At 39.4% G+C, this 14,997-nt stretch overlaps 1 protein-coding gene across 2 annotated transcripts; it reads left to right on the top strand.

The window, feature by feature from the left end:
* Positions 1-3,628: 3,628 nt before the first annotated feature.
* Positions 3,629-10,065, top strand: rdh8a (retinol dehydrogenase 8a). 2 transcript variants are annotated; one of them, XM_085454506.1, is made up of 6 exons: positions 3,629-3,912; positions 6,136-6,297; positions 7,619-7,798; positions 8,577-8,670; positions 8,770-8,953; positions 9,060-10,065. In XM_085454506.1, the coding sequence occupies exons 1-6, from the start codon at positions 3,807-3,809 to the stop codon at positions 9,285-9,287; spliced, it is 954 nt and encodes a 317-aa protein (XP_085310632.1). In that variant the 5' UTR covers positions 3,629-3,806; the 3' UTR covers positions 9,288-10,065. The 2 variants fall into 2 exon arrangements, with proteins under 2 accessions (XP_085310632.1, XP_085310631.1); XM_085454505.1 differs by having other exon boundaries at positions 6,115-6,297.
* The last annotated feature ends 4,932 nt before the right edge of the window (positions 10,066-14,997 follow it).

Genomic DNA, 14,997 nt, shown 5'->3' with positions numbered 1-14,997 from the left:
AGAAGATCTACACTTCACTGTTTTCTTTTAAATTTGGCTGGACACTGACCCAAAAATCCACTTAATTTTCTTTTGCAGCTGTCTACCTGGCTCTTTTATGGAAGCCATCCCATCAAGTGCTATGTCATAGAATAGCTCAGCCTGTATTAGACTATATGTGTGTGCTCAGTTCAGTGAACTAACTTAAAGCTTTAAAGAAAAGTATAAATGTTTTTGTACTTTGCATTTTGATCTGTGTGTTATATTTATGAGAGTGAATCAAGGAAAATGTTCATAAATAAATGTTCCTTTAAACTTATATGTATTTATTTTCCTGTAGTTTCTGCAGGTAGTTTTAATATACACATTTATATATATCATAAACAGACAAGGAACCATATATATGCTTCACTGAATTTGATTTGTAACATAAAAATAATGCATTTTGGAAAGTCCATGTATTTTAATGAGTAGCCTATGTGGTGACTTATTTTTGTGAAGACGACTCTTGCTTTAAGACTAGTTTCTCCTAAGGTCTGAGTGATGTTTTATTCAATTTTATATATTATATATATGCTCAGGCCTCAATGGGCCATAAATAATATAAAAGGTCATTAATTTGTTGCTAATAATGGCACAGTTTTTTTCTTATTTTGCAGAACCATGAATAATATATAGGCATTTTTTTTTCATATATTACTACTTTTGGTTGCTTATGGTTTTACTGATCTGTTCTGGCACTTAAATATCAGTAAGCCAAATGATCGAGTATAACCAAGTATATAACCTTAATTTACACTGAAACACCTGCTGTTGTAAAAGTCTGGTTTATCTGACAATGCAAATTCTGTTACTTTAATGATCTAATTTTAATTTCTGTTTTCACTGTGACAATTAGGTTTTAAATAAGCTGTCATTAGCTTTGTGAGACAGCAAGAAAAAAACTGGGTCTCAATCAGTGTAGGCTGAAAGTCTGCTCTGTGTTGTCAGCAAAATATGGTCTTTATCACAAGCAGTGATGACTAGAAGTCTATGACAATCACTTTTGTACTGTGTGTTCTAATTTTGAATAGAACAGTCACAGAAAGCATTCAGACCCCTTCCACTATCATTTTAAATGAATATAATTGGCATTTTCCCAATGTACTCTTATGAACTCATGATAATAGTGCAATTTTGTTTATAGAAAGGATTAGAAATTTATTAAAGAGAAAAAAAAGAAAATCTCTCATATGTAGATGTTTTTATACTTTTTGCTGTGGCACTCTGGTCTGTAGTCGGGTGCATCCTGTTTGCTTTAAATATCCTCATGATGTATATACAGCTTTACTGGAGCCCACCTGTTTCAAACTAAATAATTTAGAAAGAAACGAATAGATCAGGGTAAAGCAAATAAAACCAGGAATTCAGAAGCATTTCTTAAGTATTATTTGTAGCGCAGTAGCCTCAGTAATGGATGAGGTTTGAAGCTACTAGTTGTCCTGCTGTATTGAGTAAAAGGGCAAACTGGGAGGTGACCAAGAACGCAAAAATCACTCTCAAAGAGCTTCAGGACCTGGAAGAACATGCCAGCACCTCAACAAGGTTAGCTGAATTTAACCAGTCTGGCCTTTACGGTTGAACAGTCCCTGAGCAGAAGGCCTCAAGATATATTTCCAAAATAGCATTTGAAAGCATTTGACAGATGACACAGATGACATTTCTTTTGTCCAGTGAGTGAAATGTTGATCTGGGCAGACCTCAAAACATTACATTTGCTTAAAACCAGGCACTGCACATCATTGTCTAATATCATCTGTTGTTGAAGTGTGGTGGTGAAAACATCAAGCTGTGGTGTGCTTTGCAGCAGTGGGAACAGGGAGCTAAAAGAAAACATGGCACTTCACACCTGCTTTTGAATCAGTCAGATTAACTTTGACAGGATTTGCCAAAAAAGTGTAAAATTGTGTAAAAATGGGTAAATTGTTCTATTTCAGCAGTGCGAATCGTGTAAGGACTAAACCAAAAAAAAATGCTACTGAGTGCCAATAGGTGCCAAAAGCCCTTAATTATCATGTTGAATTAAGGTTCTTATTTGATTTATTTAAATACAGTAGCAATCCCTAATGTCATGTTTTCATGTATTTAATAATTGTTGTCAATGGAAAAATGCTAATTCTATTTCTTAGCTGAACCAGCAATACCGGGGAAACAAGCAGCTACAGGCAGCTACAAGTTTACACCATCCAGGTCCACATAGTAGTTAAATAAATGCAAAGACTTTTGTAAAAGGGAAATGTAACCATAAGAATTGTAAGTGGAAGTATGTGAAATACTGATTACTTTCAATAGCTTATTCACTTATTAGTCACTTTAAAATAGGCTCCAGCCCCCGTGATCCTGATATGGATAAGCAGAAGAGAATGGATGGATGGATAATTACCTTAGATTACTCTTTAGAGCAAGGGCTAGAAGCATCCACCATATATGTCATACCATATAAAGCAGCACAGAATGACACCAAATGACCATTTCTCAGCATCTCTTCTTCTGACTATCACAGCTGACAAATCTTTCTTGACATTAACAAATGCAGCTGACATCAAATAATGACCCTTAACTAATCAACCAAACAAAACGACATTAACCTCTGAACAGACGTATTACAAACACTAATTCACTAATTTTATGTGTGCACTCTTCCCCAATCATATACCATCTTCCTGAACAACCAGTCAAAACTTTGATCAAAAAGCATAAATGTTTACTCTTCTACCATTGTGTGAGAATCATTCCTTTTTCAGTGTAACAGTTTGCACGTGCTTGCATCACATTTAGCAACAGGCCCAAACATGACAGACGCTGAGTACTGCACTACAGTATTTCATCAGAAAAAAGAAGCAAGTTTCATTTGAGGTCTTATCAGAGCACCTTTGACCCCTCACAACATGAGCCAAGAACAGAGTCCACTGGTCAACATAACAGCCATTCGGTAACAGCACTGCTGAAAAACAAACTCTGAATATTCTTCCTATGTTTTTAATAGCCTTATTACCTGAATGGACAACAATATCGCAGTTAACATTGTTTATGTTATTTTGTGCGGGCACGATGAGTTCAGAAAGCCTCGGTGCTATTTCAGTGCTCTGCGCCTACCTTACCACTAGGTGTCAGTGGAACGCAGAGCATTAAGTAAATACCTTTCAAACTAAATTTCAGCAAAGGTTGGAATGTTTTATAAATAACCTAAAGCTGGAGAGTATATGTGTGTGTATTTCTCCGTGTGTCTGTGTGTGAAGCTATATGTGGACCTGTTATTTTAAAAGCCCGTTTAAATAGTGTGCTTTAGCTTATTTTTAGTTTATGCTAAGTAGATTCTAATTAAATTAACGTATTACAGTGTTGAATCATAGGATAGGCAACTTATTGAAAAAGCCCTGATCAAGGTTTTATCTGGAGCATTGTGACGATTAACTCCATGATTACTGTTACAGTTGCTGGGGTCACCAACTCAGAAATCAAATAAGCACTGCCCCCTCCACGCACGCGCGTGCACGTCCACACATTTTTAAGGAAATTAACTAGGCTACTTTTTCTAGGGCAGTCGGCACCTATCAAGTAACTGCAAGGGGTGTTTGCGGTATCACGTCTTTTTTTGAGGGGGGGGGGGGGGGGGGGGTGTGTTTACTGATTTTTATGAAACATGTGACTGAATTAGGCGCTCACATGGCTGCTGTGGCTGCATGATCGGCTTTAGTTTTTTAAAGTTCGGTTATCGGTAGCTCCCTCGGCTGGGACCATCTGGAGCAGAAGACCCCTGAAAAACACTGCGCGTATACGGACAAATCATGGCGAACAGTGGGCAGAAAGTTGTGCTGATCACCGGCTGCTCCTCCGGCATCGGGTTACGAATTGCCGTCATCCTGGCCAAAGATGAAAAGAGTCGTTACCATGGTAAATGCGCTTTCTTCTACATTGTTTGTTTGATCGGACCTGTTTGTAACAAGCCTGCAATATTGTGGTTCGCTTGAAATACAATTTCGTGCTTATTTTTCCCTGCAACACGCTGCAAGCTTCCTTTACGCATAAAGTTTGATCAAGTTTCATGCGCAACGCTCCGTCTAAACGCTCATACGTGATCTAGCGTGGGTTAAATTAAAATGCTAACCCCTGTAATATCGGATCCATATCCCTTTGTAAGCACTGGGATTCAGTCGCCCCTTTGACTCGACTATTATCATCTGAAAGCGCAGTTTCCAGGGTAGGGCTCTGCAAGGATGCCGCTTGCCAGGCAGGATTCATAAAAGAGGTCTTGTCAGTTCTCTTTCAAGTGACTTCTCCAGCACAAAGCCCCCTTTTATTGCAGTGAATTGTAGACCGCCTGCTCCGGTTTAGTGCCGTGTCTAATGTGCCCATAGTCCCCTCACTGGAGCGAGTGTTGAAAGGGGGACAAAGTTTGAGACCTGTACAAGCGAGGGTTCACTCTAAAGCAAGGGCCTTGTTTGAAGTCTTCATTGGTAGGCAGTGGAGTTAAGGTTTCACACTTTGACACTGTTGGTCCTCTCCTGCTTCCCAGCTATTATTAATGTCACTGGAGGAATTAGAACTGAATAAAAAAATCCTCCTGTGTCAATCTGTGGAGCCTCAGACAGAATTATGTTAGAGGGGTTTGTACCAAGAGCCTTGTGACCAGATTTTGTTTTTAGCTATGACTCTAAACTGTATAATTTGCCATAAAGCTACAGTCAGCCCTTTCTTACTTTGACAGGTTATGGACAGTTAGAATTGTCATTATTAACATGGTATGAACAACTGGACAGGGTTCAGTAAACCTTGTTTTTTTATTTATTTATTTTTTCTCTGTCTCTTGTTAGGGGCCACTGGGATATGATGGGATTTATTACTGCGAAATAGATGAGGAAAACAAAACCTCCCTCCCTCCCAACACTCGTTTGGTTTGAACAGTGTGACCTGCTTTCAATAAGGCCACATCTTGGCGATTGCATTGATCTGCTCTATTCCTTAGGAAATCCAGCCGAGATTAAATATTGCGTTGTGCATAAAGTAGGAATTAGTTGCAGTGACATGGATGAAATTCAGAGAAGGCCTTAAAATACCCCTGTGTTTGCAGTGTGGTTCATTCAAGAATAGTTAAGCTGCCCAGTTGTAATTCCTTCAGGAGCATTTAGAACAATAGACCTCTTGTTCATGTCTCAATCAAAACGCAAAGCTTTCTGTTGCTTCCTTGAAACCCTTCCTGGACACCCTGGTCTCAAGTAGACCCAATTACTCTTCATAAGATGTTGTTTATGCGTAGAGCATATATGACAGACACACAGACAGACAGATAGATAGACATTGTTATACATCATGTTGCATCAGTAACACTGCACAGCAGTCCAAGCCTCCACAGCAAAGTGGTCCAAATCTGATTACTTATCCAACCTCATCTCTGTTCACATGAGAATAAGGTGAGGATTTGCTTTTGTCTGCCAATGACAACAGGTAGACTTAGGTGAAAATTTGAATAAGAGGTTGTTTATTCCTGCCTATTGCCATTGTGCAACACCAGTGCCTCTGTTTTCTCAGTTACATAACGCCAGTCTGCCAAGTGTAAGCAGAGCACACAAAAAGGAAGAAGCTGTGGAAGCCAAGTCAGCGGCGCTTATATTCATTGTTGTTGGTCATGGTAGATTCCTCCGCTTTATGTAGGTTAATGTTCCCCAGCGGGTAAAGTTCAGAGGAAATCAATTCTGTCCCCTGTAAACTAACAGGCGTGGTCTTTTCCAGGAACTCTGACCCACACGTCTGAGTGTCACTATCTGAGCATGTGTGGGTGCTTGTTTGTTTTTACACTGGTGTGTTTGTCCAAGAAAAAAAGTTAATTTAGTAACGTCACTTGAGTCCTCTGTCACTTCCTCAGCATTAAAAATATAATGATTGCATTAATACTTTCATATTAAATGCAACAGTGATAGTCAGAAAAATGTGTAAAGGCATTAATATCTTAAAATAATAAACTATTCCAGTACTGATAATTTTAAGTGCTCCTCACATTCCTAAACATTTCTTTGCCTCTTCAAGTTGTGTTACATGACACTTTTCCGCTATCATATCTATTTTTGCAAAGTCTGAAGCCACATTATCTCCATACAGTTCTCTGTGTCTCCCTATCAGTCATTGCCACGATGCGGGACCTGAAGAAGAAGGACAAGTTGGTGGAGGCAGCTGGAGACGTATATGGAAAGACCTTGACGTTGCTTCCATTAGATGTGTGTAGCGATGAGTCCGTCAGGCAGTGCGTCAATAACGTTAAGGACCGCCATATTGATATTCTGAGTGAGTGGGACACAAAGTGTATATCTCTTTAAAAAGCAGGTCATGATGATCGATTCTCTGTCCTTGGATAAGTGTATGTTTGTTTTTTTATTATGCGTTTTACAAGAGTTTATACACAGAATTATTTTTTTAACATATGATGGAACACTATCGTTCTGCTTCATTTTATAGTTTTGCGTATTCAATAGAAAGTCTATGCTATTTATAATATCATAGACATAGATTTTATTTAATCACACACTGGGGAAATTCAACTGTTTACAGCAGCTCAAGAATTAGAGATGTATGCAAAAACACTATAATATGTACAGATGGTTACAATATGAACATAAAGTGCAGTGGGAATGATAATAATATACATGTATTTATAAAAAGTAAAGCCCTGTGCTATTGCTAAAGTTATAACAACAGTTCAGGACAAAGGCTTTGATTATTTGTGAAACAAATATTTTAAACAGTAGTTGCACTGCGCAGTTGACACTTAGAGTATGTGGAGGGAGGAGTCTGAGTCTTAAAATTCCAGTGGTCAGAAAGATTATGGACCAAAACTGAATGGGCTACCACATTAATAACCCGAGAGAAAGATAGCTGAAGCTAAGCTTACAGCACTGTGCAGCTGCAATACTTTATTTTTCTGAATAGTAATCCTCACAACTAAAATCTCACAATGTGTGATCCAGAATTTATCAAGTAATTTTATAGTGCAGTAAAGTCCATTTTACCAGATCTTCTGAATACGTAACGCTTTTCACTTATGGTCCTTAAACCTTTAGCCTGGATAAAGTATCTATTTATAAACCTGTCTCCATCTTAGTCTAAATCCAGCATTAAATCCCCTTTCGCCTAATTACTCAAGACCCAAAGGCTCTTCAGCCTGGTGTTACGTCAGACCTTCATGTTGTTGTCACATACTGACATCTGGTGGCAGTATCAAGTAAAACCAGCTTTATCAAAGGAGCTTGTAAAGAAAAGCGTCTGGACTTCTTTAAGTTGCTTGAAGACGTTTCACCTCTCATCCGAGAAGCTTCTTCAGTTCTAAGGTCAATCTGGGACTCTCTGCCATTTGACCTTAGAACTGAAGAAGCTTCTCGGATGAGAGGTGAAACGTCTTCAAGCAACTTAAAGAAGTCCAGACGCTTTTCTTTACAAGCTCCTTTGACTACGATGACCTGGATGACTGAGAACCTTCACAGACATAAAACCAACAACTAACTAACAAATGGTCTAATGAAGTAATAAAGTCAAATATTTCTGTTTGTTTTTGTTTTTTGATCATTGCATTTATGGACAATGCATTATCTGTGTGTCTGTTTCCTGCCAGTCAACAATGCAGGTGTGGGCTTGCTTGGACCTGTGGAAAGCATCAGCATTGAGGAGATGAAAAAAGTATTTGAGACCAACTTCTTTGGAGTGGTTCGTATGATCAAAGAAGTGATGCCAGACATGAAGAAGAGGCGTTCAGGGCACATTATCGTCATGAGCAGCGTCATGGGTCTTCAGGGTATGAGTATAATTAGTTATGCATAAGAAAATTTGTAGTGCTATTCTAACTGAACGTCAAAAACATTTTGAGAATGACAAATTACAATAAACCATGTAATAGACCGTTTATTGTAATCTATTAAGCTACATGTAGGTTCTAAATCTGGCAACTTTGGTTGGTATAAGGCTTACTGGATTCCTGCATATCAAAAGAGAACATATTGAATATACATTTTGACGATTAAACAGTCAACAGTCTCCATAATCACTCATAATGACTTGCAAAACACTCTGCACGTGTTCCAAAATTTTAGCTTGGTATAAGCTGACATTGTTTTATCCAAAAGGAAAGTTAACAGCAATTTTATCTTTATGGTTTGAAGTTATATCTGTAGATTTCGTAGATGAAACTGTTTGGTAATTTAAATGATTTTTTAAAATTCCTTATTATATTAATATTATTATTCGTTGGTCTCTGTTTCACATTTCCAGTAAAGCTCTGACAACTTACAGTAATTTGAGTCAAACTGCAAGTTCTTGCAAAGAATTTTTAGTGTTTGTTTTAACTTGTTTGAAGTAGCATAATGGTGGCCTCCAGCAAAGCAGGTTGGACGCTTTCTGATAAACTGCTGAATTAGCTTGCATAATGTCTGACACTTGTGTTGTCCTGCCTGCTACTTTTTTTTAACCCTAGTCCTTTATCTGTAAATCAAGTGAGTGATTTCTATTCTTGATTGAGTACTTTGAAGGAGAGGTGCATTGAGCTTCTTTATCTCCTCTTGTTGTTCTTTAATCAGGTGTGGTATTCAACGATGTTTACACTGCTTCTAAGTTTGCAATGGAGGGCTTCTGTGAGAGTTTGGCTGTGCAACTGATGAAGTTCAATATCAGGTAGATTGCCCTCTTTCCGCTATTCTTCCTTCACATGTGTCTTTATTTTCTACTGAAAATACCATTCCCACTGATCACACTGTATCTAACTTACCCCAGGTTGTCCATGATTGAGCCTGGCCCAGTGCACACTGAATTTGAAACGAAAATGATGGAGGATGTGGCTAAGATGGAGTATCCGGGTGCGGATGCTGACACAGTTCGTTATTTTAAAGACGTTTACCTCCCATCATCAATAGATATATTTGAGGCCATGGGCCAAACACCAGATGACATAGCTAAGGTAAAAGAATTGGTTTCTAACTCCTACACTGAACCCAGTTCAGGAATTTGTGTTGATGTTCTGCGTGCAGCCGTTAAAATGTTCTGTTGCTTCTTATCTTTTCCAGTGCACTAAAAAGGTTATTGAGTCAAACAACCCACGCTTCAGGAATCTGACCAACAGCCTCTACACACCCATTGTGGCCCTGAAATATGCCGATGAGACTGGAGGCCTGTCTGTAAACACATTCTACAATCTACTCTTCAATTTCGGCCCTCTCATGCACATCACCATGAGCATCCTCAAGTGTTTGACGTGCAGCTGCCTGCGTAGACGCACCATCTCACCTAACTGAAGATGGAGTGTGTAATTCTGTCACTTAACTTTAACCTCCCAGTTTGTTGAACGGAGGTTTCCTGAACAGACTAGACTAGAGCAAGTAACCTGGAGAGAAGAGCCACCTTTTAGTTTAAAGACAGAGCCACAATAAGCTTCTCAAGACAACATGCACAGCTGCACAAGTTTGTCACAGAAATGTTATATATAGGGTGACCTCATGTACTGACACAGAAACATGCATACACCACAACACAGACATACAAACAACACACACATTGGATTATTGTATGTTATAATATGACGAGGAACTCATGCCAGAGTCTGGGTAGTATGACAAGAACTGAACAGCTGCTTTGTAAGTTGTTGGATATATATGTTGTTAAATGAAAACGTAAAGATGGAACTTAAGATTGAAACACATGGACAGATGTCAAAGCACAAGAAATAAATTAAGATGATGAGAGAAACCATAAAATTATAATAAATATCACAATCACAATACCATAAGTTGCAACCTAGGTATTGTTTCATTACTCATCAGAGTAATGACATATAAGACAGAGTCAGAATATATGATAAATATATATATAAATATTTCATCTTTTGTTCTTCAGTGCCCTTAATTTTATGTTCACCTTAATATAATGTTCTCATGGTCATAACTGCTGTTGAATCATATTTCTAATCTTTGATAAACTGAATGTTTGTTTGTTTTGGTTTGGGTTTTACAAAGGGCTGGATCAGATACTTTTACCAAGCAAATTAATGGAAAAAATAAAGTGAATTCTGATTTACTCTGAATGTTTTTTTAAGAACACAAATAACAAAAAACGTGACCACTTTGACTTTGAAAGCTCTCTGTCTGACAGACTCAGTCGACACCACAAGGGGGCGGCATTTCACTGTTTTACCCTGATTCCGAACCTGTGGATTACACGGGACATGCACTGATTTTTACAGTATTATTCACACAAAAGCACAGTTTTCAACAAAATATTCCATTTGCCTGAAGTAGTTCTGGGGTCCTGACATTGTGCTTTCTGGCTCACCAGTATGGTTTACTGAGACATCTGGTGCAGTGAAATTTACTTCACCTGTGTTTTCCTACTGCTGAGAAGCAGCTGAAGTTGTCCAGGAACTGGTATCTACTTGAGACAGACAAGTAGGACAATATTTAATTAAATTAGTTTGAGAAACTGGCCATTACACTTATTTTTCACTAGCTATATTTGTAACAATTTATCTATTAGTAATAAATGTATCAAGGTTAAACCCTATGGATATTTTGAAAATACTGGTTGAAAAAAATATAATAAGAGAATGTGTTCAAAAATCATTTTTTAATTTCATACACAGGTCAAAACAAAAACTCCTGCATAAGGCCAATTTTTGAGCACACACTTAAATTTTTGTCAGTGAGACAAATTGTCTGTGCTCATGCACAAAAATTAGCATGTGTTTGCATGCATGTGAATGTGTTATAAGACCATGTCTATGGGCCAAGATAGTGATCTGTTGATGGATATAAAGAGGTCATGGCCTGCTCCCCATCAAAACCCCTCCCTTGAACCTCCAACCCTCTCACACACACACCCGGCTTTGTGCCGTGTGAGAGAATGTGACCTGGTTCCCATCCCTGAGGAGGGGTGAAAACTATTGACAACCTCAGACACATTTTGCGCAGCCCCGAGCCTCCCTCTCCAGCTGGCCCTCTTAGCCTATCAGGCCTGGACCCCCTGGTCCTGGTCCACAGTGGATGAGGCCTGCAGTATGGCCAAAGCAGTCTAGCCATTCTTCCTACGCACTCTGCCCTATCACATTTTGCTATGACCTTCCATGCACAAAGCTGTTTACGCACACCTAGTCTGAATGCACGGACAGTGCAACTGGTTGCAGACCTGTAATTTCTGCACAGTGTACAATGAGTGCAGTGCCTCGGCTCTGTGTATGTGTCTTCATCAGAGGCGACAGCTCTGCACAATGGAACAAAGACACTGTCAATCACAATCAAATGGGTGTGTGTACAGGGGTTGGAGGGGAAGGGGAATAGGGAATCTGAGGAGGTTGGGGGAGGAGTCTGTATGTTCTGAATGTTCAGGGGGATGCCAAGACCCAATGTGGGACACCGAAGGCTAATGGCAGGGGGTGGTGTGTGTCGCACTTGGGAAAATGAGAATTAGGGTGCCTAGACCTGAATGGAAGACCTATTTACTAACTGAATGAACACAAGAGTTAAAGCAAAGTCTCATTAAACAAGAGGTCTTATTAAACCATTGTTTTGTACCTTTGTTTCACAATTGAGAATGTCATTGCAATATAATGAGGGTAATGCAATGTGGTTAGGTCTTCCCTTAATTGTAACCCTGTCACAATTTCTGAGCCTGTAAACATACTCTGGCTCTGCCCTTATGCAGCCTTGATGTGTACTTAGCAGTCAACCACTTGCATTTTCGGACAGAAAATATATGAGTACAAACAGCTGAATGAAAGAAGGAGAACCTCAGTAGTTATCTTTGGCATGTTAGTGGGATACATTCTTTTCAATCTGTCTGCATGGGCATTTTACCACATCCAGCTTTCACTGTCATCATCACCACCAAATAACCACACCTAAGCCTGAAACCGACAGTAATAAGAAAACAGAGAGTCAAAGATCAAAAAGAAAAGATAGATGCAAAGGGCAGAAATTTGTGAGAACCAAGCTGTGAAAATGAGGGCAGACAGGAAGAGAAGGGAAGTGCAAAAAGGCAAAGAGAAAGGGAAAGAGACAGAGCCGTGGGATGCTACTCAAAGTCATGCTGACGTCTAGACAGGGTGCTTCAGTTTCATCCCAGGTCAGCTAGGATTATCCAACTTCTATTTTTACTCCAATTTCTATTTAAAAACATTTTGACTATCTGTGAATAATATTACAGAAAAAATAATAAAAACGGCTGCATTAATTTCCATAGGAACAGAAAGGTATAATTGAGAGATTAACTGTGTATGCCATAACTATACTTTGTACTCTTCTGCATCTTTCTGTGCTCTGTTGTCTTCTCCTTGCACACATCCTTACTCGTCTTCCTTTTTCACAGGAGGCTGCTGTCCTCATAAAAGTTTATCTGAGCAAGCTCCTCCTCCTCACAAATTGTTGCAATTTATTTCATTTTAAACAACACAGCCTGTGTGTACAGGAAACAATTGAACATCATCATATCAACCAAGAATTTGCAATTTGTTCAAAGGAGTCAGAAACTGCTTTACTGGTACGCAGTAGACATTAGACAAAATTTAAGTTAAAGCAACAGTTCTTAAAGGTTTAATGCTTATGGGAGAAATGGGTTTAAGTGGTCGAGAAAACCTGGAACGAGGCTGCATAGGGTGAACGAGGCTGTGAATGGAGATGTAGCCACATGGGGCACATAACTATCCTTAAAGTTGAAGTGAGGTCTGAGGGGAACTATCTGTCTTCATATAATAAAAACAGGAGAAGCCCTAGTTGCCCTGTGGCTGACTTTTGGTAGCTGGGTTCATTAGGGCAGCATAATCCACAGAGAGAAACAAAAAACACAACCTCTTCTCCATCTCCCTTGTTTTCTGTCACTTCTTGATTTCTGACATTCCCTTTCTCTTTCCTTTCGTTATAGCTGAGCCACACTGTCTGGCTCCCCTTTCCACTGTCCTCGATAGCTCCACTGTGCAATGACCTCTTACAGACTCAACATGGGTCACTTGGAGAGGGCGTCATTATCTCACATTCTGAGTAGAGCTTGTTTTCAAGGTCATTCAGGATTATTTAGAATTAAAAAAAAAATCTTGGCCCTCGCCATACAAATTGTTTTACAGACACAGAACTCCTATTGTCACAGTCATTATAACATTAGTGTTGTCCACTTTCACCACAGCTCTTCCAGAACATAAACACTCTGTCAGGAATTTCCAGACCACGACTCAGTTTGCCTACTACCAAGTCGTATTGTTCTGCTTTGTTCATATTCTCAAAATTACCAGTTTGACAGACTGCCGTCCTGTGATTAGAGGGTTCAATCTGTGTACAGGCATTATACATCTTAAACAAGGGGATGGTGGTTGATTGTGCGGGGCTTAAAGATGATGTAATCTGAGCTGGGGTAACACGATCAGCTTTTTTTTTTTTTTTGGACAGTGAGGTCAGCCTGGTGTAATATTCCATAAGATAAGCCTGACAGCAAAGCCACTGGCGTCATTGCACAAATCTTACTCAAAACCAGAAACTCCTGTTTGAGAGGGCAAGACAAGGCAAGAAGCATGAGTCCAGAGAGAAATGAACAAAAGCACAATCACCAGTATGACCAGGTAGATTAACAAATCTCTCTTTTCATACTTTTTAGACAACTCCTGTTTCTTTCTCTAAGTTATAATCTCTCACCACATCTTCCTGTTTCTCTTACTCTGCGTTTTAATTTAGTGTCTGGGAATTTCATGCTGTGAAGCATTTATATTTTTAATTTACAGAAAAATAACAACAGGCTTTGCTTTCTGGTTCAACCAACACAGAGGAGGGAATATTTCCAACCATCGGATGCTTTTAATTTGTTTCTCAAGGATGGTTGTGTTTCCCCTTATGCCTCTGGCAGCCAGAGTTTAGTGGATGTTCATGTGCATGCATGGATGAGTCAGATGGAAAGAAGACTACACAGATAGCCCTTAGTCCTTACTCTCTGTGTGATACAGTTACCTCATCAGAGAATCTATTGCTGTTGAAGTTTTCCCTTGCCTGGCAACCCTGGCTGTATCCCAGCCTCTCTGATCAGCCCTGCCATGGGTATGATCTATTTACTGTCGCCAAAGATGAGAAACCTAAAAGGGTTCAGGCACACCCACGCCAGGAAGCCTGTCTTAACCCAAAGAGGCCAGATCATTGTTTATTCAGCTTGAGTGCATCACATTTTGGCAGCAACGGTGAGAGTGAATAGACATTCAAAATCCAAGTTCATAAGAACCTAATTATAACATAGTTTAAAAAAGTCCCTCACTTAAGCATATGGAACATGCTCACAGAATGCAGAACCAATAGGCATGTGATCATCTCCTTCATTTAAGATGAGATGAACAGTCTTCTTTGTGTGGCATTTATGGCTCCAGCAAGACTGATTCTCCTCACCCCCCCACACACACCCCCGATTTGATTTATTTATTTATTTTATCAAAACAAAAGAATGCCTCCTCCGATTGACCGTGAAAAGATGTTCATAGCTTTGTGCCGAGTGAAGAGATGTCTTTGTTGTTATCTCCACTGGTGTAGCCACCTCCATTTGGCTCAGTCTAATCAGAATACAAACACGCCTCTGTCATTTGGCCGGACTCCCTCTCCATTTCTGTCTCTCTCTCAGTGTGTCTGTTATTAACAGATACTTTCAATGACTTTCTTCTGCTTCCCCTGCTTCCTCATTTTTGGATTTTAAATTATTTCTCCTCCTAACTCTAAGCAAAGAAAATCACACCACAGCTCTCTTCTTCTCTCTGATTTGTTTTCTTGCTTTCACATTCTTTCTATCTAATCTACTAGATGATGTGTATCTCCCTGAGGCTCTAACAGAGAGACCTCACACACATTAACTTCGCTTGTATGTGAAAAGCCTGGTTGCGGTTGCTGGGGGGGAAGTGTTGCACTGTAAAGGGCACCCCTGAGGGAGAAGTACTCTTGTTCAAGCTTATAGTGCAGGTAAAGGTAGCTACATGAGCATGAATCAAAACAAAATGCC

The sequence above is a fragment of the Copadichromis virginalis genome, linkage group LG4, assembly GCF_057382275.1.
Source record: "Copadichromis virginalis isolate Kocher_CV1m ecotype Utaka linkage group LG4, C_Virginalis_male_GT1.1, whole genome shotgun sequence".
NCBI lineage: Eukaryota > Metazoa > Chordata > Actinopteri > Cichliformes > Cichlidae > Copadichromis > Copadichromis virginalis.
Note: the sequence above shows the minus strand (reverse complement) of the source record. Positions and strands in the feature narration are given on the sequence as shown.

Bases quoted from the DNA above. Each gene is read 5' to 3' on its own strand.
- rdh8a (XM_085454505.1), top strand. From the start codon at position 3,807: ATGGCGAACAGTGGGCAGAAAGTTGTGCTGATCACCGGCTGCTCCTCC. The intron at 6,298-7,618 runs GTGAGTGGGACA...GTTTCCTGCCAG, and splicing joins CCGCCATATTGATATTCTGA to TCAACAATGCAGGTGTGGGC. The intron at 8,954-9,059 runs GTAAAAGAATTG...TATCTTTTCCAG, and splicing joins CACCAGATGACATAGCTAAG to TGCACTAAAAAGGTTATTGA.